This window comes from Perognathus longimembris, chromosome 4 (genome assembly GCF_023159225.1).
Source record: "Perognathus longimembris pacificus isolate PPM17 chromosome 4, ASM2315922v1, whole genome shotgun sequence".
In the NCBI taxonomy this organism is placed as follows: domain Eukaryota; kingdom Metazoa; phylum Chordata; class Mammalia; order Rodentia; family Heteromyidae; genus Perognathus; species Perognathus longimembris.
The window spans coordinates 40,337,518-40,363,650 of NC_063164.1; the positions used below are offsets into that span (position 1 = coordinate 40,337,518).

At 38.3% G+C, this 26,133-nt stretch overlaps 1 protein-coding gene across 1 annotated transcript; it reads right to left on the reverse strand.

Moving 5' to 3' along the window:
* Nucleotides 1-654: 654 nt before the first annotated feature.
* Nucleotides 655-24,960, reverse strand: Zc3h15 (zinc finger CCCH-type containing 15). Its single transcript, XM_048345130.1, has 10 exons — nucleotides 24,733-24,960; nucleotides 16,571-16,672; nucleotides 13,077-13,188; nucleotides 12,457-12,609; nucleotides 11,957-12,048; nucleotides 8,639-8,821; nucleotides 4,353-4,499; nucleotides 4,117-4,218; nucleotides 3,489-3,612; nucleotides 655-1,466 (listed from the first exon to the last, which is right to left on the reverse strand). Exons 1-10 carry the CDS (start codon nucleotides 24,805-24,807, stop codon nucleotides 1,276-1,278), a joined length of 1,281 nt encoding a protein of 426 aa, XP_048201087.1. The 5' UTR covers nucleotides 24,808-24,960; the 3' UTR covers nucleotides 655-1,275.
* Between the last annotated feature and the right edge of the window lie 1,173 nt (nucleotides 24,961-26,133).

Here is a 26,133-nt window from a genome sequence, read left to right on the forward strand (position 1 = left end):
GGAAGATGTTTATAAAGTTTGACAAGACTTATAGTCATCTTGTTTAAAGTTTTAAATTGTATAAGTCATCTTATGTTGAAGTCAGATCAGAATCCAGGTTACCTGACATTTTAATGCTATAGTTACATTAAAAATTGGTAATTGCAAATCGCTAAAGCGTATTGTAGCGTTTAGACAATGAAATGATGGTAAACTTTATGCAGTTAAAGCATGTTATTAACAAATTATGTCAAAATAAAATGTGATATGAACCGTATGTCCTCAAGGGAATGTCAATGGAAGACATCTTTGGCCCCAAATTTCCTAGTAAATGTGTTTACTTTTGCAAACAGAGCAAACTTTACAGTATGTAAACTATGTATCTCAATATTGATTCTGAAGTACAAATTAGTTCCCTTGTAGTCAATCTTTGATTACGTTGATAATCTGTCAATTCAGTAATTACCCTTTTATATTACGGTACTTAGTGTGTCTTTGGGAAATTTAGGATTTATTAAACTTATTGTTAGTACTGTCAGTTCTGTAATAAGCACTAAGGAAATCCAGTGTGTCTTTTGCCTTAAGAGATACCTACCAGACATTTAGCTAAAATCCTCACACTACAAATGCTAAGCAATTCTTTATAGAAAAACTTAAAACAAAGGCTCTTATTTTGATTTTAATGTATGATGGTCTTTATTTACAATTTTATTGGCAAAAAGAAGAGGAAAACTCTTAAGACAGTTTAACACACGACATTATAGCTGATCCTATCTGATCAAAGAAGATCTGTTTCAACTCACTATCTAATTGTCCACAGATATACAATACTGAATCTGCATATGCAGTTTCCTTTATCAAGTACAGTGCTCACATTTTAGGCAGTCTTGAAGACACATAAATACAGAGGAAAGGAAATCATTCATTAAAAACTGCATCAAATGTAGAGTATTTTAAATATAAATTCATGTTGCTCCTGGTAATTACATATATGCAATGAAAATCAAAAGCTGGGCAAGCAATTGCACTTCCTAGGAACAGTTACAACAACCAATCATTTTCTGCAACGACCATTATATTTTTAATTTATCATGAACTACTCTGAACTTACTATGAGATGTAGCCAAAGTCAGAAGAAAAGATGTAGGGAGAATGTTTCTTTTTTGGAGGAGAGTAAGCCCTCCAGAACCAGCATGAGAAATAAACATCCTGTTGTATCTAAGTGGAAAAAAAAATCAATGCTGTCCATTTCAACTCATGATGAGCTGACTTAACTTTTTATCAACTTGTCTGGTGTCATTCTTCTAAATCGAGCGTGTTTAATTCTTCTTCTAATTCATCCAAATCTTCACCAGTAAAAAGATTTTCATCAACAGGCACAGCATCGATGGCTCCATTTTCCTGGCCCTCCCCTTCGTTGTCCTCTTCCAAATCACTTCTTTCACCATTTTCTGCCCTACCTCCAGATGCTTCGCTTAATTTGTTTTCTACAAATAAAAATTGAAAGCATTAAGGCACTGAAATGGAAAACACTAGTGCATTAACAATCGAATGCAAAGACTAATTATCTAACTTTTTTCCTTTTTTATGAAAGCATTTCCTGGGATTACAGAAGAACTGGGTTTTCTTTTTCTGAGCTCATTTTTATTAATTACCTATGTTTACTGAAGAATCTTGATTTTCATTTTACATATTTGTCTGATATATGATTTATACATTTCATGTCAAAATTAAATATCTACATTTGTTTCTTACAACCCTAGCTTTATAGTCAACTTCAAAGTAATCCTTTGTTTGAATAAATGGTTATTGACCAAAATGTATTTAGCAAATAATAGTTCAATTGTTCAATTGTACTAGTTCTAATGTTCTGAACATGAAAAAGACTCAGTACTAGTGTACCTGATAAACTGGTGCAAAACAATCCTCACTAAACACACAGACAGACCCTAGTGCCAGGAACCGTTTCCTTATAGGTGTAAAAGACTGGTAAAACGAAAAGGCTGACTTTTCTTCTCCAATGCCAAATGAAGACGTTTTTGCTTAAGGCTGGTGCTTTACCGTTTGGAGCCACATCTCTACTTCCACAGAACAATTTTTAATGGCCTAATTTACATTTCAGCTCACATAAAAAAGTCTCGGGAATCATAACTTCTAAAATATTTGCAACTGTACCTAAGTCACCAAAAGCCCTACTTAAAAAATAAGCCTAACTGGTATGTTGGGGAAGTTAACAGTTTGTCAGCATTCTCAGGTGCCACTTTTCATGTTATTAATTTGTGTACTTTTGTTGTAAAAATAAAGTTTTGCCTTTTTAAAAAAATCTCAGCTTTAGCCTTGCTTAGTATCCCTTTCCACGCTAAGCATATCAATCTTTTACTGCTGTTTTCAAACCTATCCCTAAGTCAAAGCATAAACCGACATAATACAACCTTTATCATCAAAAGCACTTTAGACTGCCTTCTCTCCGTTTTCACATTATTTGTATTTCCAGGTCTTGCTTACTTTAAATTTGTATACTTTCTTCTTCCATTCGACTATGTACACATTTTAGTTTTCCAGGTCTTAAAAAGATCCCCCCCCCTCCGGCCCCTGCCATGATCATGCCTCCTTTTCACAGTAAGTGTGGATAGTCTATATTCATTTTATCCTTTTCATTCTCCAATTGTTGTAGTGAACACTGGGACCCTATTTTAACAAATCTCTATTTTGAGTTAATTTCAACTAGTAATTTATTTGCATTTCTATCCTACTAGTTTTTTTTCCCCCCTGAAACTCATGTCTTAATTTTTCTTTAAATCTCTGTTTTTAAGTGCTTTTCTCTTTTGCCTATTGTAGAACACTGCATCAGTGTCTGTGTGTACCAAATGTATCTATGGCCTATGCCTAAATGAGCTCATTTACTCAGATATCAATGGAGATGACTTTTAAAATTGTTTTCTTCTACAAATGATTGCATGGTATCCTACATAGTATCACTTTTGATAAGAAAGGGGGAAAAAACACCCCAAATTCATAAAGGTCTCCAATTGAACCGATTAACTACATCTATAACCTTGTTTTTGCTCCTCTTCTAGTTTTCTTTTTTTTCCCCCCTTCTCTTTAGGTTGGTCGTAGGGCTTGAACTCTGCGCCTGGGTGCTGTCCCTGAACTCTTTCTACTCAAGGCTAGTGCGCTACCACTTGAGCCACAGTGCCACTTCTGGTTTTCTAGTGGTTAATTGGAGATAAGAGTCTCATGGACTTTCCTCTGCAGGCTGGCTTTGAACCTTGATCCTCAGATCTCAGCCTCCAGAGTAGCTAGGATTACAGGCATGAGCCACCAGTATCTGGCTCGTTAATGTTTTAATATCCACTCAGATAATTAATTCTACAGTTCCACTATTCACTACTACTTTTATATATGGCCAAAATATGTGTTTATGTTATTGGTCTGATACCTGCACATATGAAATTTGCCAAACCTGGCTTGATCTTTGGATAGCTTACTAACAAAAGGAAACTACTTACCATCTTTATCCAAAGCATATGTGCTGAATCTTTCAAGGCTGGCTACCGTAATACCAGTTTCATCCACAGCTCTAGGGACATACAGACTTAAATCTATGTCATTTACACTCATGGAATCATCAACCTTTAACACAGAGAAAGAAAAGTTGTTACATATGACAGCAATTTTCACGAACTACTTTTACTCCTTAACATGACAACAATGAAGTCGAGTAAAAACAAAGGATCAACTACTGCCAAAATTCATTCACTTCATTTTCTAAACTTCTTTCATGTTTGGTGCTTTTTCCTCTACATCATATATTTAGAGTATTATATCCAATTTACAATTTTATAATGACTATACAAAAAGTGAATAAGATGTTATTTGCTACTACTAAAATTGTTCACAGTTACATGACTACTCACGCCCCCAATTCAGTACTATTTAGGGCAGTACGGACTGTACTCTACAAATCAGAGATTACTATTACAGAGTGGAGTTCCACAATAAGTAATTTCCCAATGATGGAATAAGGAACAAATGGAGGAAGTCTGGTACTAGGACTACGGCTTTTAACATGTTACTCTATTCTATTATCTTTTTGTTTTTCCAATGAACACAGCAGAATGCAAAATTTCTTCTTACCTCATCACCTCCTGTTCCCTGAATGTAACGAGTATCATCTGCTTCCTCATCATCATCATTGACAAGTTCAGGACGAAATTCAAACACTTCACGACCACTGATCTATTCAGACACAAACATAGCAACTCAGAGAAAAATCAAATTTATGTGATCACTAATTTTAAACATTGGCATGATTAAGGAAAGACGAAATCTTGCCACTGTTATCAATCAGTTTGTGTGAGTACAGGACATACCACCAGTGCCTTCCCTGCTTTGAAGTCTGCTTTTCTTCTTTCCATATCTTGTTCAAGTTTATCAATCTTTTCTTGTCTTTTCCTTTTCTTCCATGCAAGAAAAGATTCTAGAGTGATTTTGGTAACATTTGGACCTAGGGCAGAACGCTGCAAAGACAGAGTTAAGGTTACCAGAGTAACATTTAATAGCAGTTTTCTTTTAAGGTCATTACCTCCTTGACTATGATTATACTTAAGAAAAAATATGAACTGAACTAAGTTAATGGACTTTTACCTTATACGGCAAAAAGCAAGATGAGCACCCAGAAACAATGGTGCTCAGTGTAGTATGTGTTCCTCTGATCTGGATAATCTTTTTTGCCAGTCTTGGGCTTAAACTCAGGGCCTGGGCACTGTCCCTGGGCTTCTTTTGCTTAAGGCTAGCACTCTACCACTTGAGCCACAGTGCCACTTTCAGCTTTTTCCCTTTATGTGGGACTGAGGAATCAAATCCAGGGCTTCACGCGTGCTAGGCAAGTACTCTACCACTAAGCCACGTTCCCAGAACTGGATAATCTTTTAATGTTAAATATGAGTAGCAAACTTATCAAGAAAATTATTTTAACACAAGGGAATCTGGAAACAATAAATATAAAAAGTATCAAAACAAGCTGGGCACTCATGGCTCATGCTATAATCCTAGCTACTCAGAAGGCTGAGATCTGAGGATCAAGGTTCAAAGCCACCGTGGGCAGGAAGGTTCATGAGATTCTTATCTCCAATTAACCAGGAGAAAACTGGAAGTGGTGCTGTGGCTCAAGTGGCAGAGAGCTAGCCTTGAGCTGAAGAGCTCAGGGACAGTGCCTAGGCCCAGAGATCAAGCCTCAAGGCCCCCCAAAAAATGTATCAAACCAATATCCATGTGTTCCTCAGAAGAGAAAAGCAAAAGCCACAAAAAGCACACCAGCTCTTCAGGATAAAAATTAGGTAATAAATATATAGTAAAATAGTATCTGCTAAATACCTGCCAAATATTCGGTGTTAAAAGCTTGAATACATAGATGTTAACATAAAAACAAGGACAATGGGAAATTTCTCTAATATTAATAGCTACTTGATGGTAAAACTAAATAAAAAAAAATCCTCACACATTTGACTCTAAATTAGTCTACATTTTTGATTGCAGTATACTGCACATTGGGCCACCAACCAAATATGCCCAAATGTGGCTAGCTTTATTTGCCTTAACCTAGGTGGTAGTATCGATGATTGTCTATTCCACTGTACTACCAAGTATCAAGTTCTGTATCCTCCTGAAAGTGGATTCCCATAGGTCTCTGATGGAGACAAGCCCTCCCCTAGGAAGGGCCTCTACAACTTGTGTTCTGGATTGGTCCTTGCTTCTCTACTTGAACTTTTTTTGTAGTTCATCTTGAGGGGCAAAGCAAAGAGAGCCACTCTAATTTGCTGATTGGTTAAATCTATGCTGAATACAAAGGGTCCTCTCATGCTTAGAGATGCTGTTCTGTTCTGTTGTCTCCACGCTGGAGAGCCTTTCAATTTCTGAATCTGATCTGCATCTATGAAAGGGTGTGCGGTAAGACTTCATTTGGTACTGGCACCCAAATACTTGCATTGGTAAACCTGACCTTCCTTTAGACTATTCAGTTGGGTATTTCCAAGCCTATTAAATAAAATACACAACTTGGGAAGGAGGTTTTGTGAGTCAACATTAATTCAATTACATAGGGGGGTGTCTGGAACAGAAGAGCAGGGCAACTTGCCTAGATGTTAAGAGGATGTACTAGCAGCCTGACAGCCAAACTGTTTCATGAAATCTACTGCCATTTGGCAAGTGGCTGTGATTATTATCCTTTTCCATTTAAGTAGGTGCAATGAAATTGAGACATAAGAGGGGTTAATGAGTGAGGTCACTGGAAAGTGGTACAGCTGCTGATTATTACATGAACTATGGTGAAATTAAAACCTGAGCCAGGGGGCTGGGAATATGGCCTAGTGGCAAGAGTGCTTGACTTGTATATATGGAGGCCCTGGGTTCGATTCCTCAGCACCACATATACAGAAAATGGCCAGAAGTGGCGCTGTGGCTCAAGTGGCAGAGTGCTAGCCTTGAGCAAAAAAGAAGCCAGGGACAGTGCTCAGGCCCTGAGTTCACGGCCCTAGGACTGGCCAAAAAAACCCAAAAAACAGGTTTCAAAATCTATCCTGAACCACAAGCCAATAGGTAATACCTGGCGCACTGGGTCTTTTCTGTAATAGGTGGGGCTCCAGCACGCTCTATGAATAGTATCTTTCCCTCAGATTCACCATAGCTATCTGGGGGTGCCATTTCAAACTAGACTGTCCCTCTAGTGAGTTGATTTCCTTTACACTGCTGAGATCACTTGGTGATGACTCTGTCTATATTAAATTGTATTGAACGTCCCCAATATATAGAAATGGCAAATGTCTGAAGTCACAGATATGCCAATCAACATGATCTGATCATTATATACTGTATACATGTGTTAAAATATCCTATGCCACGTCCAAAGATTTGTAGTTAGTGCCAGAAACAAAAACTGAAGATAAACAATTAGACAGTTTTATTAGATTATCAAATATGAAGAATAGTTTAAAAATACACTGCTAAATTTAGTATTTTCAGTAATCTAACAATAGTTATTCTCTGAAGTCACAAGTTAACTCAGAGTAACACTTCTTTGCTGAGCCAGAAAAGAGTAGTTTAAACTCACAGAATTCTTTTTTTTTTTTTTTTGGTGAGCCACAAAGGAGTATTTTAAAAACCTCTTTTGTCATACTGTTCATAGGGTAACAGTATTTTTGAGTCCAATGATACAATAAATATTATGTAACACACAGGATCACAAACACACCCACACATACAGTGAGAGGAAGAACATGCTTGTAACTGTGGGACAGACTGAGGGTGACGGTGCACAGTGTAGGAAAGAACGTTAGCAGATGTACATACTAATATTCAATTCCATTTGTGAATGAAGATAGCAAAATGAAACTCACTGAAAGCTGCTGAATAATGCGGGGTAGTAGATGGAGTAGAAGAGCAAATGAGGTGGTCAATATGATTAAAATATTGTATGTGAATGTGTAAAATATCAAGTGAGACCACTTTGGGCAATTAGCATACAGTATTAGAAAACAAATGACAAGAGTATAAAACAAGTACACGTCCTTCTGGGGTTACTGGGGGGAGGGGGAATACCAATAGGGGAAGGTGAATGAAAGAAGTGAATATGGTCAAAATGCTTTATGCACATGTATGAAAATGTTACAATAAAGCTGGGTGAGATTGGTTTGGAAAGTGGGATTGAGAAGATGGAGGGGATGAACCTGATCAATTACATACCATGCATAAATGAAATCCCTTGTACAACTAATTGATGTCATTAAAATGTAAAGAAAAGGGGCTGGGGATATGGCCTAGTGGCAAGAGTGCCTGCCTCGGATACACGAGGCCCTAGGTTCGATTCCCCAGCACCACATATACAGAAAACGTCCAGAAGCGGCGCTGTGGCTCAAGTGGCAGAGTGCTAGCCTTGAGCAGGAAGAAGCCAGGGACAGTGCTCAGGCCCTGAGTCCAAGGCCCAGGACTGGCAAAAAAAAAAAAATAAATAAAAAATAAAAATGTAAAGAAAAACACAACAAAATACCAGAGGGAAGTTCTCTCCATTATGTATTAGTCATTACTAAAATGATACCAATGAAAGGGTCTAAAAGTAAAATTTCAATCAAACTGGAAACTAAGCATTTTTTAAAAGCTAGTATTGGGGTTTGAACTCAGGGCCACGCATTGTTGCCTGGCTTTTTCCTTAAGGCTGGTGCTATACCACTTGAGACAGGCTTCTACTTCCTGCTTTTTACTGGCTAGTTGGGAAGAATCTCAGTGGCTTATTTGCTCTAGGTGGCTTCAAACCACAATCTTTAAATCTCAGCCTCCTGATTGTTAGTAGTACAGGCATAAGCCATCAGCACTTGGTTGCTCAAGCATTTTGAATAATTCATTCTCAGGAAAACAATTTGCTAATCATAGCTAGCACTTAGCAATGTTATATAATCCTGAAATAAGTGTCCTCATTGGATCATGTACATGGGTAAAGTTTGTTTTATCAGGGCTTACATTTTAGACATGAAAATAACTAAAATAGGATAATTTTAGGAAAAGACTGCATTTTTTTGCTTTTCATAACATGCTATTGCCCTCAAGTGGTGAATATTGGAAATTATAATACATTTTTAATATTAGGAAGTAATTGGTTAGTAATTACCTCTCTTTCAATCAGATCTTCCAATGAAATTTCGTCTTCTTTCTCCTCTTTTTTTTTGTCCTTTTTCAATACAAATCCAGGAGGAAGAGCATGACGATACATGCAGTTATCACCTCCGCCAGGACATACCCAAAACCAGCCATACTTGTTATTTTCAATAGCTTCAAGGAAATGCTTGCATACCTAAAGGGAAAATATTATTCAGAAATACTGGCTCAGTGTAGTCTGTTTCATTGGTAAACACTTAGATACATGGAACAAACACATTTGTTCAGCTATTGATGCTAACTTTATGTACATATGCAAGGATACTTATACACATAAAAAGTATCCTAAAATATTTAGTACAGTGGCAAATTCCTTATGTAAATTTTCTGATTTCTGAAGAAACAACCAAAAAAACCCACAATGATTTTGTTTTGATTGTTTCCCCAAACTTGTCATATACAAGGATATAGACAATATTTAGGTTATACAATAACCAGGTTATACAATAAGCCTTAGTTCCAGATTGCTTACATGAAGGTTTGAACAACTGCATTCAAAATAAAAAACCAACATGTTAAATCCTCACATGTGCATTACACAGCTTACTTGTTGTGAACATACTCTAAGCTAGTCCCCTATCTTCAGTCATGTTTGCACTGTGTGATCTGCTCTTTCCCTACTCTTTTTTTTTGGCCAGTCCTGGGCCTTGGACTCAGGGCCTGAGCACTGTCCCTGGCTTCTTCCCACTCAAGGCTAGCACTCTGCCACTTGAGCCACAGCGCCGCTTCTGGCCGTTTTCTGTATATGTGGTGCTGGGGAATCGAACCTAGGGCCTCGTGTATCCGAGGCAGGCACTCTTGCCACTAGGCTATATCCCCAGCCCTCCCTACTCTTAATTATTGTGAAAACCTGCCTCCCCCAAATTAAAACTTATAGTAAGCTTCTGAAGACAGAAAGGTCATATAAAGTACTCTCAGTGACAATATGAAAATTTTAGGTTTGCTAAAGAGGCATTTCTTTGAATCATGCATCCATGGTATTCAGGATAAAGAGCACAAAATAGGATAGTTTTGATGGGCAGTAATTAATATATACAATTAATTTTTATGATAGTAATGTAACCTATCCAATGTGGTTCCAAATTATGGATGCTGAGATGTACCACATGTATAATACAGCTCTAGTTGAGTAATTTTAGAGCCATAAACTCTACGTATACTGAGTATTCAAAGTGTCTCCTCACAATGGTTTCTTGAAAATATACTTATGGATACCAAGGATCTACTCTATAAGCTACTTCCTATGTTTTAGTCATGAGGGAATAAAGTTAAAAAAAAAAAAAAGATTTTGCCCTTTCAAACATGTAGGGGTCCAATTGTAAGATTAACTATTTTTTTCTAAAAAACAAAAAAACTGATGATACCAAACTCCCAAAACCAATATGTGTGTGTGAATCCAGCACTTTAAACACTGCAGAATTGTCAAGATTTGCCAGTTGTACTGTACTTAATATGCAGACAGAATTCAGGGTCTAAGAAATAAATCTCTCTCTCTCCTCTCTCCTCTCTCTCTCTCTCTTGTGAGGTTTGAACTCTGGGCCTGGGCAATGTCCTTGAGCTCTTCAGCTCAGTGCTCTACCAGTTGAGCCACAGCACCACTTCTGGTTTCATGGTTGTTAACTGGAGTGAAGAGTCCCATGGACTTTCCTGCCAGGGCTGGCTTTGAACCGTGATCCTCAGATCTCAGCTTCCTGAGTAGCTAGGATTACAGGTGTGAGTCATCAGTGCCCAGCTAAATCAACTACTTTTGAAGGTAGATTTCCTACAACAGAGCTACTACCTACCAAAATTCATTTTGGAATTCATTGGTAAATTTAATTTAAAAATTCTCCATAAATTCTTGCTTGTTTATTTATGTGGCACTGAGAAACTGAACCCAGGGCCTCAGGCACGCTAGGCAAACATTCTACCAGTAAGCCAGCTGCCAAAGAATAAATTCTTAATAGGTTAATTTACTTACAAGTTTCTTTTTGGTCGCTATACTTTTTTGGGGATGAGTACTGGTTGACCTCATGACCTTGGTCTAGCTGGGCATGAGCTCTACCAGCCTCTTATTGTTGGTTATTTTCAAACTAGGCAGGAATCCACTTTATAGCCAGGCTAGTGTGGCTGGCAACATTGTGAGTCCCCTTGCCATTGGGAGACAGTTGTATATACACTGCACTCAGTCTTGGATTGAGATAGTCTCAAACTTTTTTTTGAAATTGTACTTGGGCTGGTTTCAAATTATGACCCTCTGATCTGTTTCCTCAGCAGCTAGAATGACAAGTCACTGTGCCAGGCTTGGATTTAATTCTTATTGAGAAAGTAAATCATCACAGAAGATGAATTTAAAGGACTTTATTAGGGGCTGGGAATGTGGCTTAGTGAGCACTTGCCTAGCATGCATGAATCCCTGGATTTGATTCCTCAGCACCACATAAACAGAAAGGACCAGAAGTGGCTCTGTGGCTCAAGTGGGTGGTGCTAACCTCGAGCAAAAATAAATAAATGAATGAATGAATGAATGACTATTCACATGGGACATTACTAGGATGTACTTAGGGCCTTGTGCTTGTTAGGCAGACCATCTACCATTTGAGACACTAGCCCCTTTTGGGGTGTGTGTGTGCGTGTGTGTGTCTGTCTTTTGGGGTGTGTGTGTGTGTGTGTGCGTGCGTGTGTGTGTGTGTCTGTGTCTGTCTTGAGCTCAGGGCCTGGGTTCGGTCCCTGAGCTACTTTGAGCCACAGTCAATTTCTGTTTGTTTATTTATTTATTTTTTTGGTGGGCTTTTTCTCTTTGGTAGTTAATTGTTGGTAGAGTCTCCTGGGCTTTCCTGATGGGGTTAGCTTTGAACAGCAACTCTCAGATCTCAGACCTCAAGTCTCCTGAGTGGCTAGGATTGCAATTAGTGCCTGGTGCTGCTGTAGTTTTTTAGACAGGTGCTCTCAGTTTTTTCTGGGCTAACCTTCTATTAAGCCTCTCATGTACCTGCTTCACCATGCCCAGCTGACTGGCTGAGATGGAATCACTGCAACTTTTTTTTTTTGCCTGAGTTGTGTGAAACCATGATCTTCCTGATTTGACACCCAAGGGCCCTGGACTACAGGCTTGAGCCACCACTTAATCCCAAAGCATCCTTTTGAGTTTAATTAAGCTTGATGTACCTTACACGGGTGAGATGAAATTTTCTAACAACTTAGTTATCCAGTAGAAAGTAACAGATACCTTGCCATATAATTCTCCCTAATAATAAATGCCACAGCAACTCAATTCAAGAAAAGGACATACTATTTGAGTTTTTGGTTTTTTCTTTTCCGCCTCACCGTGCTTCTTGTTCACTACTTCTTCCAGCTTTTTCTCATCCCAATTTTCCATTGTGTCTAAATAAAAAGAGACATGAAGACTATATGTTTATTTCTATCTTTGGTTCCTACCACATATACGTCTTAAGACAGCAATACTCTTAAGACACATAGTTAAAAAATTATTTTTGTTCCCATTGAAACAATAATAGACTGAAATTATTTACGAAAACTCTCTAAGTGGTTTAGGCAAAGAAGAATGTAGTACGTACTGGAGTAAAGACAAATTCAAAATAAATTTTAAGCATTCTTATTTACTGAATAAAAGGCAATAATGTGAGAAATTCAACTTTTATAAAAAATAGTAAAGTCAGCTACTTATTCTTTCTGAACGATATCAGTAGGACTATTGTGTTTTTCAAGTTACTAAGTATCATACTAATAAATAAAAAATAAGCATTTATTTTTAAGATTAAAAAGAAATACCTTTTTCAAGTTCTTCATCCCTTGCATCAATGTAAACACTTCGTTTTTCACATTTTCTCTCCAAAGTCAAGTCATGAGAGAACTTACATTTATCTCCTTTAGTACACTGTCCTTGTTTGAAGAAGGCACATACCACAGACTTAGGATCTGCACCTATATCAGATGAGATGTGAAACTTGTATTACAATGCTTGTATCACATATAAACCATACTATTAAGTATAGCTTGCATTCTGGGATATAGCTAGCTTATCTTCTATTCACTGGTGTGAAAGAAAAATATCACTTAAAGAAAGTTAGTAGAATCTTTAAAGAAGTTCTTCCTATATTAAGCAGTTTATATGTCCATGTTTCTTTTTATAACTCTTACTAAAATAAGCTGCAGAAGGTGGGATACCAAACACACAGATTATTACACCAGACCAGAGTTTACACAACTCAAACTTTGGTCATTGCAAACAATCAGATATTATAAATAAAAACTAATTTCTAGTTTTGTCTTTGGTGTAAGGCTAATGGATTATATTGTACTATGACATAGCTAGTAAACATGAAAACCTGAAAAGGATAAAATAATAATTACATCTGATAAAAATAACACCTTTGATATTTAAATTTTACCTTTACTTATTTTTTGAGCAGCAACTACAGGTTTGAACAACTCATTTAGTTCTTGCAATTCTTTCTTCTTATCATCTTTCTTCAATTTCTTTTCAGCTTCACTCTGTGCTACCTACAAATATTTCCAGGTTTAACATATAAACTTGGTTGTTTCATGAAGTGTTTTCATTACATAGTAATCACTAATATAACAACAAAGGCATCTAAATATTTAATCTTTACCAATTGTAGTAATATAAAATATTGTAAATTAAACTGTTAAATGAAATTGATAAGCCTTGTGATGAATTCTCTTTTGGTCTATAATCAGTACCATACCTAGTTAAAAGCACATTCAGAATTTTATGGCAACAAGGATTGTTGCCAATTAAACATTTAATACATGACAGCAATTTTTACAAATGGCTCTAAATTGAGGCATTTTTCCAATGAAAATGGCCCACTTTCAGAAATGGATGGCCTATTTTGATGATGGGACTATGTCCCAAAGTATAGAGTCACACAATAATGACTGTACTACCCAAAAACTAGAGGATACTTGTTGAAAATGTCGAGTTTAAGTCAAAGTAGGAAATTAAATAAAACAGAAATGTAACATGGCTCTAGGTTTATGATTTACATACATATCTAATACAATTAGAGATTTCATCCAAATATTTATATATCAGGTCTTATGTCGGGTAATAATGCAAAGAGAAGACAACATGTTTAACCAAGCTCAGAGTCCAGTGGGAATAGAGACAAGTCAACAACTATAATACCATGGCACTTTGAGAACAAGGATCACAATATGCCTAAACAAATTGTTCTGATGAACAAGCAAAGAACATAGAAAGTGTGAGCCACTGTCAGGACAGAGATGAGAGAAAAAAAGCTATCAACAACATTAATGGGAGGACTAGAGTATATCAGTAGGGAACAGGGCTCAACTTAAGTATTCAGAAAGCAAGTGACAAAGATTAGGTTTTACTTTATATAGGTCAGGATGACAGTGGATACATTGGGAATCCAAGAAAACCTACTGCAACTGCTATAGGCAAGAAAACACAAGAGCTTAGAACAGGCATTAATAGTAAGGATTGGGGGAAAAAAAGGACAGCCAAAGTGAAGAATGAATATAACCAAGTGATTGAACATGAAGTGTTCAGTGTACAGGAGCAAGAAAAATCTAGGATTATCATATGTATGATTAATGTTGTTAAACAAGACAGGAAATACAGGAGGAACAGGTTAGAGTACAGAAGGTAGAGACCAGCTCTGTTTTGGACATACTGAGTACAGAATGCTTACACAGGATCTATGTGGAACAATTCAGAAGGCTGCTACACTGGTCATAGAACCACTTCACTGAATCTAGAGAGGATTTGTTCTGAGAGAGATAATTTTAAAACAGCAGTTTATAGATAATTGTTTACACATTTACAGATAAAAATTTTGAGAATGTGTGAAATTTCTCAAGGACGGTAATAAAAAGTAGCAACAGCAGAAGACTAATCCTTGAAGAATATCATTGTATTAAATAAACCAACAGGACCTGAAAAACCTACTGAAGAAATCAGGAACATTAAGATTACTAGGAGAAATCAGAACAAAATGTTCAAGAGGAAATTTTAGGGAAGGAATGGCCCAATGCTAGAATTGGGTCAATGACTTTCCAAATTCTTACTCTGACCAGATGGTGGAGGCATTTCCTTATGAAGAAATAATTTAAGTCACTCTGTTATAAATCAAGCTGAGTGTGGCAGCCTATGCATGTAATTCTAGCACTCAAGAGGCTGAGGAAGGAGGATCACGTTTGAGGTCATTCTAGGCTATGTAGTCAGACTTCATCTCAAAAAATAAAATAATGGGGCTGGGGATATAGCCTAGTGGCAAGAGTGCCTGCCTCGGATACACGAGGCCCTAGGTTCGATTCCCCAGCACCACATATACAGAAAACGGCCAGAAGCGGCGCTGTGGCTCAAGTGGCAGAGTGCTAGCCTTGAGCGGGAAGAAGCCAGGGACAGTGCTCAGGCCCTGAGTCCAAGGCCCAGGACTGGCCAAAAAAAAATAAATAAATAAAAAATAAAATAATAAATAAAATGAGTTGTATACCTAGTTGATATATTTTATGACCTGTAAGAGCAGGTTCAAATTTAAAATGCTTAGGCTCATTCATGCTATGAAGGCCAGCAATAACACAGCTCTAATATAGTCATCCCATGGCTCCTCTTCTCTTTGTCCTTTATTTCATCTTATCTTTTTATGTGGAGGGCAAGCAGAAGGCCCTGGAGAGGAAATAGTGTGGATGCAGCATGTGCCCTCATCCATAGATATGGGGAAGAAGCCTTTGTAGGTCCTGTAAGGCTCAAAGGTATTATAGAAACCTGTGGGTAGACACATCTTCTCACCCTCACTGACTCCTTTCTGCTGGATAGAAAAATGTCTGGGGAAGACAAAGGAGTAGGGACATCTTCAATTACACAGGGCTGGGGGCAGGGTAGAGCAGGCCCAGCCAACTACTGCTTATCTTCAAAGTTACATAGCAGCTACGTACTCTGTACATAGAGAGCCCATTTACACAACAAAGTATAAAAAAATTCAACAGTATAGCCTGGTGGCTAAAGCCAATAATCCTACTACCTATGAAAATATATTTGTATATGTGTATTGATACAAACCATAATCTATGAAAATAAAGTGACTAGAAAAACACCTAACACACAGTGCCTTGAAGAGTAAAGCTTTTAAACTGTATTTCATAAACCTAGACCCATCTGATATAATAAAAACTAAAAATCCATTGCTTTTAGTCTGAAAAATCAAAAACTATCTACAATGTGTACAAAAGGTATCTCTCAAAGTAATGAGATAACAAGGAAAAAATAAAGAAAACAAAGAAAAAATAAATCCACAAGGATTTGAACAGGCAAGTCATAGAAGAACAGATGCAAACATCTAACAGCATGTGAGACTCCCTAATAGAGAAGGCAATGCAAAAATGCAATACCTCTTTATATGCATCACACTGGTAAATACTAAAGAACCTCAATGCCTATTACTCATGCATTGTGAAACTTTGAAGTATTACAGCCCTATGGAATCTGATCATGTGGATTTATTAAAATTAGAAATCAAATTCCCTTCCTCCAGAAACAGAAAGACTGCTAACAGATCATTTCTGCAAAGAAATAAAAGGATATGTTTAAAGAACACATGTATGAGATTGTAGAAATATTCCGTGTCATAAAAGTTGAAACAAATCAAACATTCCCGAGGAGCTAAACAGATAAACTAACTATAACCATCCTGTAGACCAGCCATTCTACTCTAGAATGAGCGCTGAATCAAAGTGGCTTGGAGGAATATGCAAGAGGTACCGCTGTATTAATAAAGGTTAATATTCAAAAAGCTTAGAATAAGATTCTATTTTAAAATACAATAACAAAATCAAATACTTTTATCTGTGACAATGTATAATAATATGTCCTAAGAAAATATGGAAATTTATTTACCTGACGGGGATTTTGTTGACCAAATTTAACTTGGTGAGTGACAGCCTTGATAAACTTCTGTTGTTTTGCTCCTTTCTTATTCTTTAGGCCAAAAGTTTTGTCCTAAATAAGAATATAAAAATATCTTAGCAATTTATATAGCCATTTTTTCAGTGATATCTAAAGATCATTTACTCATTAATTCAAAAATAATTCCCTATACCACAGGAAGACATTTAAAACAGTAAATCAAGCCAAGGCAATATAGGACCTCAAAACATCACATCTTCACAACTTAGAACTAGCATGATGCAGATTAAAACGTATCATCACTAATTGTTATATAAAATCTAACATATTAATGAAAGGAAAACATATTGGCTTTGTTGGTAGGGAGTATGATTAGGATCCACTGTATGTATGTATGGAAATGTCACAATAAACACCCCTAAATAACTAGCACCATAAAAAATTTGTTAGTATGCTACATTTTTCTTTTGCTATGGGGATTCAAACTTAAGGCCTCTATGCCTAGTGTTGTTCCTAAAACAGAGAAGTCTGATTTTTCTCCCTTGAAAATATACCTCCTGTTTGTTGCAGTCAGGAAGTCACAAGTGATTGTGGATAGAACTAGCTACTTCTAATGCTTCTAATCCAGTTTTCAGCTTCTTGCCTTCTGCACTATCTAGCTTCCCCAGAATATTGTAGAGCAAATGTACTTGATTTTTAATGGCTTACTCCTCGGTGGGCATTCAGTTCCAGTTTCTCTGCTTTCTTTTTTTTTTTTTTAAAGGTTTATACATCATGACACTATTTATTGAAGAAAAGAGAACTTGAAGAAAATCTTACTTCAAAACTTCAATCTAGTGAACTGAAGTTTAGTGCTTCTTTTTTTTTTTTGGCCATTCCTGGGCCTTGGACTCAGGGCCTGAGCACTGTCCCTGGCTTCTTTTTGCTCAAGGCTAGCACTCTGCCACTTGAGTCACAGAGCCACTTCTGGCCATTTTCTGTATACGTGGTGCTGGGGAATCGAACCCAGGGCTTCATATATACAAGGCAAGTGCTCTTACCACTAGGCTATATCCCCAGCCCCTAGTGCTTCTTTTTATATGTGGTGCTGAGGAATCGAACCCAGGGCTTCATGTATATGAGGCAAATACTCTTGCTACTGGGCCATATTCCCAGCCCCAGTTTTTCTGCTTTCTAAACTCATCCAACTATTAACAATCTTCATATGATGAAGCTCAATGGTATAGATGTCAACTGATTCCAAACTAGAATTTGTATTTTTGTTTCTCATTCTGTTGTCTCGAACCCTCTCCTAAGAATTTATCTGAAACATTGAGGAAAAAATGCTAAATAAAGCTAGAAAGACAAAAGATGCATATTTTCTATCATATGTGGAAGTCAGTCTAAATTATAAATATATAAACAAACATGCAGTCATATGCATGTGTACACTAACAAAGTAACTAACATATAGTATATGCAGAGGATTCCAATGGTGTTGTTACTCCTTGGAACAACCAACTTCGGATTTATCACAATGATTGATTACTAAGAAGATGGAATGTTTATGTGTGTGTGGGGAGGAGTATTTAAGAGGAGGAAGTAGAGGAATGGAGAGAGAGAGGATGGTTGAATATACACATAATATTCAATGATCTTATATGAAAATGGAAACTGAGGGGATCAAGGGTTGGGACAGATGAGAATATGGTGACATTGATTAGGATGCACTGTACGCATAAAATGACATGTTGAATTGAAACTCTTGTTATAACTACTTAGATAAAAATAACCACAATACAATCAAGACTATTTCAGAACCAGTAAAACAGATCTTCATTGATTTTAAGATTGAAAAGTACCACTGTATTCACAACACCTATTGTCTATCCATACACTTTGCTTTCCCATATTTAAATGACTATTTTATGTTTTAGTAACCCAATAAAGTACTACAAATTAGTGATGTGTTTTCTGAAGCTTATGTATATGAAAAAAGGAAGCATATGAGCTAAAGTTTTCTGCACCAAGCATTTAATAAGTGACACTCCTTTAGTGGAAATATCTTTAATATTCCATCTACTTCAAAGCTAAGATGGTCAAGGTAAGGTGACTGAGAAATGAACACATCACAGCCTCTAAGTATGAAACAGCAAACTTTCCAGAAAACATGGGTTGTCATGAGAATAGGAGGAGACTCTACGTAAGAATACCTTCCGGATCAAAGTACAAGAGTATCTGTAGATGTACTGCCAGAAAGAAGTATAACTGGGGTTCAACTCATGACCATATGTAATTATAGAGAAGAAATCAAGCTCTGAGTAAATAAGACCAAACAGCAAGGTAGATAGTGACATTTACAGACACAAGGGGAAAAAAGTCTCTAAGGGAACATGTCCAGATAGAAAATAAAGTACAAACAACAGCAGTTTCTACCAAAGGTATATAAACTTCAGACCCAAAAAGGAAAAAAAAAAATCTGGTTAATTATACTGCTCTATCACAGGAATAAATTGTATTTTGATCATCTCAGAGTTCACAATTTTTATCCCAGAGAAATAGACTTATCTTTCACTAAACATATTCTCTTAAGTATAAACTCTTGAATCTTAACACTATAATTGAGCATTTTTTATTCTAAAAGTACTGAAACTTGGGAATGTTCAATTCTCTTGAAGTTAATGTGGCTAAAAGATCCAAGCTGTATAGAGTGAATGTTTGGTAGTATAAGCTGTAGTCAGACTGCTTATGTTCTAATTCTAAGTAGAGTTGTGTCAACTACCCTCTGAGCTATAGTTTACTTACTAGAAAATAGGTCTCACTCTAACCTTCTAAGAGTTAAAAGATTTACAACAGAGAGGCAAGTATAACACAGTGGCTGTCAGTAAGAACTTAGGAACCAAATTCCATGGCTGAATCCTGGCTGTGCCTTAGTTTAGTAACCTTGGGCAAGCTATTTTAATCTCTGTGCCTACTTCCTCAACTGTAAAAAGGAGAATAAGAAATCTAACACTAGGAAATTGAGAGAAGCTATATATTCAGTTGGTCTTTCTTCCTCCCAAACACTAAGAATTGACCGTATTTATTAGCACAGTGTCAATTATTAAATGACTTACTTGACTGTAAGGAAAGACTTAGTTCTTTCCACTATGAAAAACTATGTACTTTACAGAGAAGGCTGGTCAAGTTATAGGGCAGTCTGGTACCCTAAAAACTTTCTAAAAAACATAGCATGAATCTGGAATAACAACAGTGTCTTTTTCTCCCCTATGTAGGTCCTGGGGCCTGAACTGGAGGCCTGGGCACTCACTGTCCCTGAGCTCTTCTGCTCAAGGTAAGCATTTTACTATTTGAGTCACAGTCCCACTTCTGCCTTGAGGTTAATTAGAGATAAGAGCCTCTTGGACTTTTACAGTCCAGGTGATGCTCAGATCTAAGCCTCCTGAGTAGCTAGCATTACAGGTATGAGTCCCTGGCACCGGGCTTAACAGTGCCTCTTGGTAGTAGGATGGCTCATAATTTGGGATCCTCTAGTAAGTTATTTCCTGAGGACAGACCCTTACTTGAAGACGGATCTAGACTTAGGAATGGGAGTATTGGGTAGATTTCTGTGAACTCTACATTATGATTAAAATAAAACTAGGAGGAGAGTGGCCCAGATTGGATTAATAAGGTCCCCCAAATTAGGCTATAGGGAATGAACAGTGCATGTGTTCAGTAGATTTGAAAAACTGAATTAAAGAAGTTTGGAAAACATGCTATAAGCTGTAAATGGTAGGTCACGCCTATAATGCTAGCATGCTGGGAAACTGAGGCAAGAGGACTGCAAGTTAGAGGCCAGCATAGGCAACTTGAGTGAAACCCTGTCTCAAAATACAAAAGTAAAACAGGCCAGGAGAAAAAAACTGCTCTAAAGTAGCAAAGAGCTTTAAAGAACAACGAATCCAGAATTTACTTACAATTCTTTCTTTCTGTTCTCACCCTCAAGAAACCCTGCTCCTATACAAACCAGCCTTCATCTCTTAAGGAATCAGGTGAAAAGAGTGAGTAAACAGTGTTCCAAGATAACTGAACACCCGGATAGGTAGTGATAGTTTTACCTCATGCATCCTTGCGTACACCCTACCTTCCACTTGCCTACACCCTACCTTCCACCTTCCCCCCCCCCCCCGTTAATTTTTTAATGGATTTTTCTTGTCTATTTATGTGATCCAACTGGTTAATCTAGCTCTAGCTTCAAATATTCAACAGTTGACATCATTTAAAGTTCACTGGCAATCAATACATTTTCTCCATCATTTTTAACACACTTGGACCCAATCTATAGGTTCCCATCACTACTTCTTTGCTGTTACAAGTCCTTAGGAGGAAATTCTTCAACTGCCCTTAACCCAAAGATTATTTCCTCTCTTTCATAATCAATTTTTTATTGCTTAATGCTGACTTTTATAACTAAATAATTGGTATATATATACCATAAAATAAATGGTCTATATACACCATTTGAGACCAATGTGTGACTAATACTATAGCTATAATTATCTTTTATATATTCATTTCAGAAAAAGTGTTTTTACACAAATAACTCATGAAATTTTAGCGTTAAAGAGGAAAGGAAAAAAAGGCTGGAAATATGTAGACAGTGCGAAAGGAAAATAAGGCTGGAAATATGTAGACAGTGCAAGTAGAATTATAAAATAATATCCAGGGGGGAGGGGGGTATGAGGGACAAGGTAACAAACAGTACAAGAAATGTATCCAATGCCTAATGTATGAAACTGTCACCTCTCTGTACATCAGTTTGATAATAAAAATTTGAAAAAAAATAATTTCCTTAACTAGTTCTCTTATTATTATTATTGTTTTTGTCAGTTGTGTGGCTTGAATCAAGGCCCTGACCTCTTTTCTTCAAGGCTAGAGTGTGTCACTTCTAGCTTTCTGGTGGTAACTGGAGATAAAGAGTCTCAAGGATTTTCCTGCCTGGGCTGGAACTGATCCCCTGACCTCAGCCTCCTGAGTAGCTAAGATGATAGGCATAAGTCACCAGTGCCCAGCTACTAGTTTTATTTCTAATATTAACAAGAGCTGTCATCTATTGAATATATGCCACACTTTATGAATTACTTAGCTCTCAGCTCTGTAATAATAGAAAAATTGGATCTATTTTGCAGTATAATATTGTCCAAATTAGACACAGGAATCTGAAAAATGGAACTTGAACTCAAGTCCACAACACTTTGAAGATGATGCTCCCTTTACTGAATTCTGCTACACCACTTGCCTCCCATGGAAATATAGCCAAATGGAACAGGACTTGACTTGTGTGTGCAAGGACCTAGGTTTGATACTAAGCAACCCACCCCAGTTACCCCTCCTGCCTGCATTTTTTGCTTTTCACTTGAAGTTTTCAAAAGTGGGATGCTGTTCCTTTTCCACAGTGAAAAGTATCCACAGCAGAACCTCCCAATAAAGGTATAGAGAGGATGGAAAGGCAATCATTTGTTTAAAAATTTATTAAAAAGCAATGCTTAAAGGACTGAGGGTATAGCTCAGTTATAGCTTGTATTTTAAGCAATGCCCTGGGTTCGAGTCACAAACACAACTGCTGAAAAGTATGTATTTTACCAAACTATTAATTTTCATTGATTTAAGATTTTAAGTCTCTCAAGGTGTTAGTTTTTAGCATGTGAACTCAGCCAGAGATATTTTTCCAGAAACTTAAAATAAAGATAACTAGTTTGAACTAGAGACTAATTATGTTCATTATGAGATTATTATATAATACATGGTTTAGTAACAAAAGTCTCCAGAAATTAATTTAATGAAGTTTCTAGACCAAGCATGACTGGGGAGCTGAGAGCTAAGATTAAGCTGCTTCTCCTTATCTCCTTATAGTCATCAAAACATGGCTGGGGCTCTAGGGAAGTTAAAAACACAAAGAAATTCAGGCTGAATTCTCTCCATTAGGATTTCTAAAAAATTTTTTTTGGTTATGGGGCTTGAACTCAGGGCTTGCGCTTTTTCCTGGAGCAATTTTGCTCAAGCCAAGGACTCAGCCACTTTGAGCCACAATGTTACTTGAAGTTTTCTGGTGGTTAATTGGAGATAACAAAGAGTCCCATGGACTTTCCTGCCTGGACTGGCTTCAAACCAGAATCCTCAGATCTCAGCCTCCTGAGCAGCTAGGATTACAGTAGTGAGCCATCAGCACCCAATAGATTTATTTTTTTAATCCGTTAAAAACTGCAGTTTTCTTATATTCTTTTCTGGAGTTACTTTCATTAATGAAAATGGAGCTGCTTTCTATTTACCTTAAAGATAAGCTTATTGGGTGCTTAAAAATAGTTCAATGGCAAAATGTGTGCTTTGAAAACAAGGGAAGTAACATATGAATACATATCAAGTCAGCATTTGTGTTTGCATCATTAAATGAAAAATAAAAATACTTTATTCCTCAAAAAACAAACCAAAAAAACCCCACAAGGAATCCTGAGTTCAATATCCAGCAACTGTTTCCCCACTCTCCAATTTTTTTGTTGCAAGATCAGAGCTACACGATATGTATATTTAAGCGTTGATAGGCTACTATAAATAGCTTTATACAAAATTCCCTTTCCCACTAAGCTGGGAAGTGTGGCTCAAGTTGTAGAGTGCCTACTTAGCAAGCATGAAGCCCTGAGTTCAAATTCCATTACTGCTCAAAACAGAAAATGTGCCTTCCCAATTCAAAAAATAAGGCAAATAGACATATGTTAACTTTATGCTCCACAATGCATCAAGTGTATTTTGGGTTGTCATGTAACATTTGCTTTCATGTTTTACTTTGTGTCTTTATCGGTTGAAATAGTACTGAATGCCATCAGATATACCTATCTGTGAGGAATACAGGTTGTTAAAAAATATGTCAGCGAAAGTAGGTGATAATCAATTTGCTTTCTCAAATGTCTGGCTGCAGCACTTCTTGATAGTTTCAAGCTGCAGATTAGCACCAAGACTATAGTAAGAAACTTGGCCAAAAAATACTAGAATTCTCACAAGCATTTCACTTAAATCCAACCAGCCAATGTAAAAAATTATGTGAATTTGACAAGGTTATGAGATTTGTACAGCCAAACTTGGAGATACTTTCAGGAATGTAACAACTAAACATTGAAAAACACTGGTACTTTTTAAGTCTTATTTCAAAACATTCAAACATTTTGGTCATGATTTTGAGAACGTATCTATTTCATAAGAGGTTATATTATTCAGATATACCTTAGGCTGTAAAATCGTCATAGTCTTTTCCAATTACACGCAGATTTCATGAGATACTCTTTTGTATGAAGAGTCATAGGAGAAAAAGAGAGAATAAGTACCTCCTTAGGGGCTATATGATGTTTATGGGATTTAGTCAAGCGTGGCTCACTAGCTTAAGGAAATTTATGAAGGCGTTGGAAAATAGGTGACAACACTTGTGAAAGTCATTCAGGTGGGGGACATTCAGTACACTAAACAAACGTACCCAAGTATGTATGTGTATGCACACATACTATTTACCAAGGCATAGTATTTATCACGGCTAATGACACAAGCCTCGTATTATTCTCCAATCTAATTCAGACCAGGTACGAGATTCGAGCTCTGACCTGAGGGAAACCTCGGCTCTTTATGGGATAGTTCATAGGTAGGAAATAGAAAATAAAGACATCAGGTGATGGCTGTGGGGGTCGAAAAAGTTAGCCGTACTAACACCAGATGATGGGTAAAGCAACACGAAAGGCCTGTGATGAAGCAGGCCTTCCAGAAAAGACTGACCCAAGCCAGTCCCGCGTTTTTCTTGACCACACAACCCTGGGAACGTGTGCGTGTATGGGAAGTTTAGCGCGGGACCAACCCCCGGGGATCCGCCCGCGTGGGGGGCAGAGGCGGGCGTGGGGGGCAGTGCGGCGTGTCAGCCGACCGCGGGCGGCGTCACTATACCTGGGGGCGGAGACAGCTGCGTCCCGCCGCCCGGGGCCAGAGTCCCGGGACCCCAAAGGCTGAGGGAGGAGCACATGGCCCCGGGGGAGGCGCGCACGGTGGGCCTGGGGTCGCGCGCGGGGGTCAGAGGTCGGGGGTTGCGCGCGGGGGCCCGGGGTGGCGGGCCGCCGGCCCGAGGCTCGCGGCGCTGTGGGGGAGGGGCGGGCACTCACTTCGATAATCTTCTCCTTCTTTTTCTGTTCCGCCTTTTTGCTGCCCCCGGCCTGAGCCTGTTTCTTGGGGGGCATTGCGGAGACCGATGGCACCGGCCAGACCTAGGCGCGGATGGATACTGTCGGAATCGGGGGTGAAATTAAGCACCCGTTCTGGAGAAGGAGGAGAAGACGATCTGGCCGCTGTCGCCGCCGCAGCACACGGAGAGCGAGTCGCTCATTCGCCGCCGGAACGCGGCCTTTGCGACAGGCCGGCGTCGCAGAGCATTGTGGGAAGCGACGAACGGTGCCCGGAAGTGGGTGTGAGCGTGCGCAGCTGCTATGTCCGGCCCGGAGGGGGCGGAGGCGGGACGTGGGAAAATGATTACGCGTCGCCCGTGACGCCGCGCGCCCCCTTGGGGCCGCGTCTAGTACCGGCGCGACGGAGGAGGAGTGTGTGCGGGCTGGCCGCTCGTGTCTCCGGGCTTCTCGGAGCCTGGGCCATCCGTCCGCTCTCACTTCAGGTATATGGCCGAGTGTACCATCCCGTACGGAGTGATCCATCAGACGGCTGCAGCAACTCAGATACCGGGTTTCCTTTCTCTCGCTGCTTGGAGGGGCAAGGCTTCTTGAGATTCCCTCGAAGGCTGCTTAAGAAACGGGAAGTTTTCGTTTCATTTGAAGAGCTCCTGGGAGGGCATACCAATGACCGGAGCACTTAACTTCCTTTTGAAGTAGTGTATTCTGTTCAGGCTCTAGGAAAGTGCCTAGATGATCCCCTCCCCTCCCCCACACCGCAAGCCAAAAAAACCACCTTTCGAATGCAAAAGTAACCAAGCAGCACGGACTAAGCTCAGTTTAAATGCTTGTTCAGAACTTTAATTTTTTTTTCATTTAATTTCACAGTTGCACTAACAGATAGGAATGGTGTGGTTCTCATAGATTGGGTACGGAAAAGAAGGAAGATGCCCAAAGTTATATTAAGGTCTGAGCCACTGATTCTAACCTTGGCAGTTTGTCTTCAAAACCTTTTGTTATAAAAGCGTCTTCTTTAAAAGGGTCCTTGAGAAATGAATGAGCAGGCCCGTTAATATTTGCACAAAACCAAGTTGGATCTTATGAAAATGTACGAAGCTGGGCTGTTACCTCCATGATATTTCTTTTTTTTTTTTGGTCAGTCCTGGGCCTTGGACTCAGGGCCTGAGCACTGTCCCTGGCTTCTTCCCGCTCAAGGCTAGCACTCTGCCACTTGAGCCACAGCGCCGCTTCTGGCCGTTTTCTGTATATGTGGTGCTGGGGAATCGAACCTAGGGCCTCGTATATCCGAGGCAGGCACTCTTGCCACTAGGCTATATCCCCAGCCCCTCCATGATATTTCTTAAACTGCATTGTAGAGGCATCTTCATAGATAAGATTTTTAAA

What these genes read in the sequence shown, in the direction of transcription:
- Zc3h15 (XM_048345130.1), bottom strand. Translation starts at nt 24,807, where the DNA reads ATGCCCCCCAAGAAACAGGCTCAGGCCGGGGGCAGCAAAAAGGCGGAA. An exon ending in GGATGAAGAACTTGAAAAAG is followed by an intron (nt 12,049 to 12,456) that starts GTATTTCTTTTT and finishes CTTTTTATTTAG; the next exon opens with ACACAATGGAAAATTGGGAT. An exon ending in AAAAACCAAAAACTCAAATA is followed by an intron (nt 8,822 to 11,956) that starts GTATGTCCTTTT and finishes TTTTCCCTTTAG; the next exon opens with GTATGCAAGCATTTCCTTGA.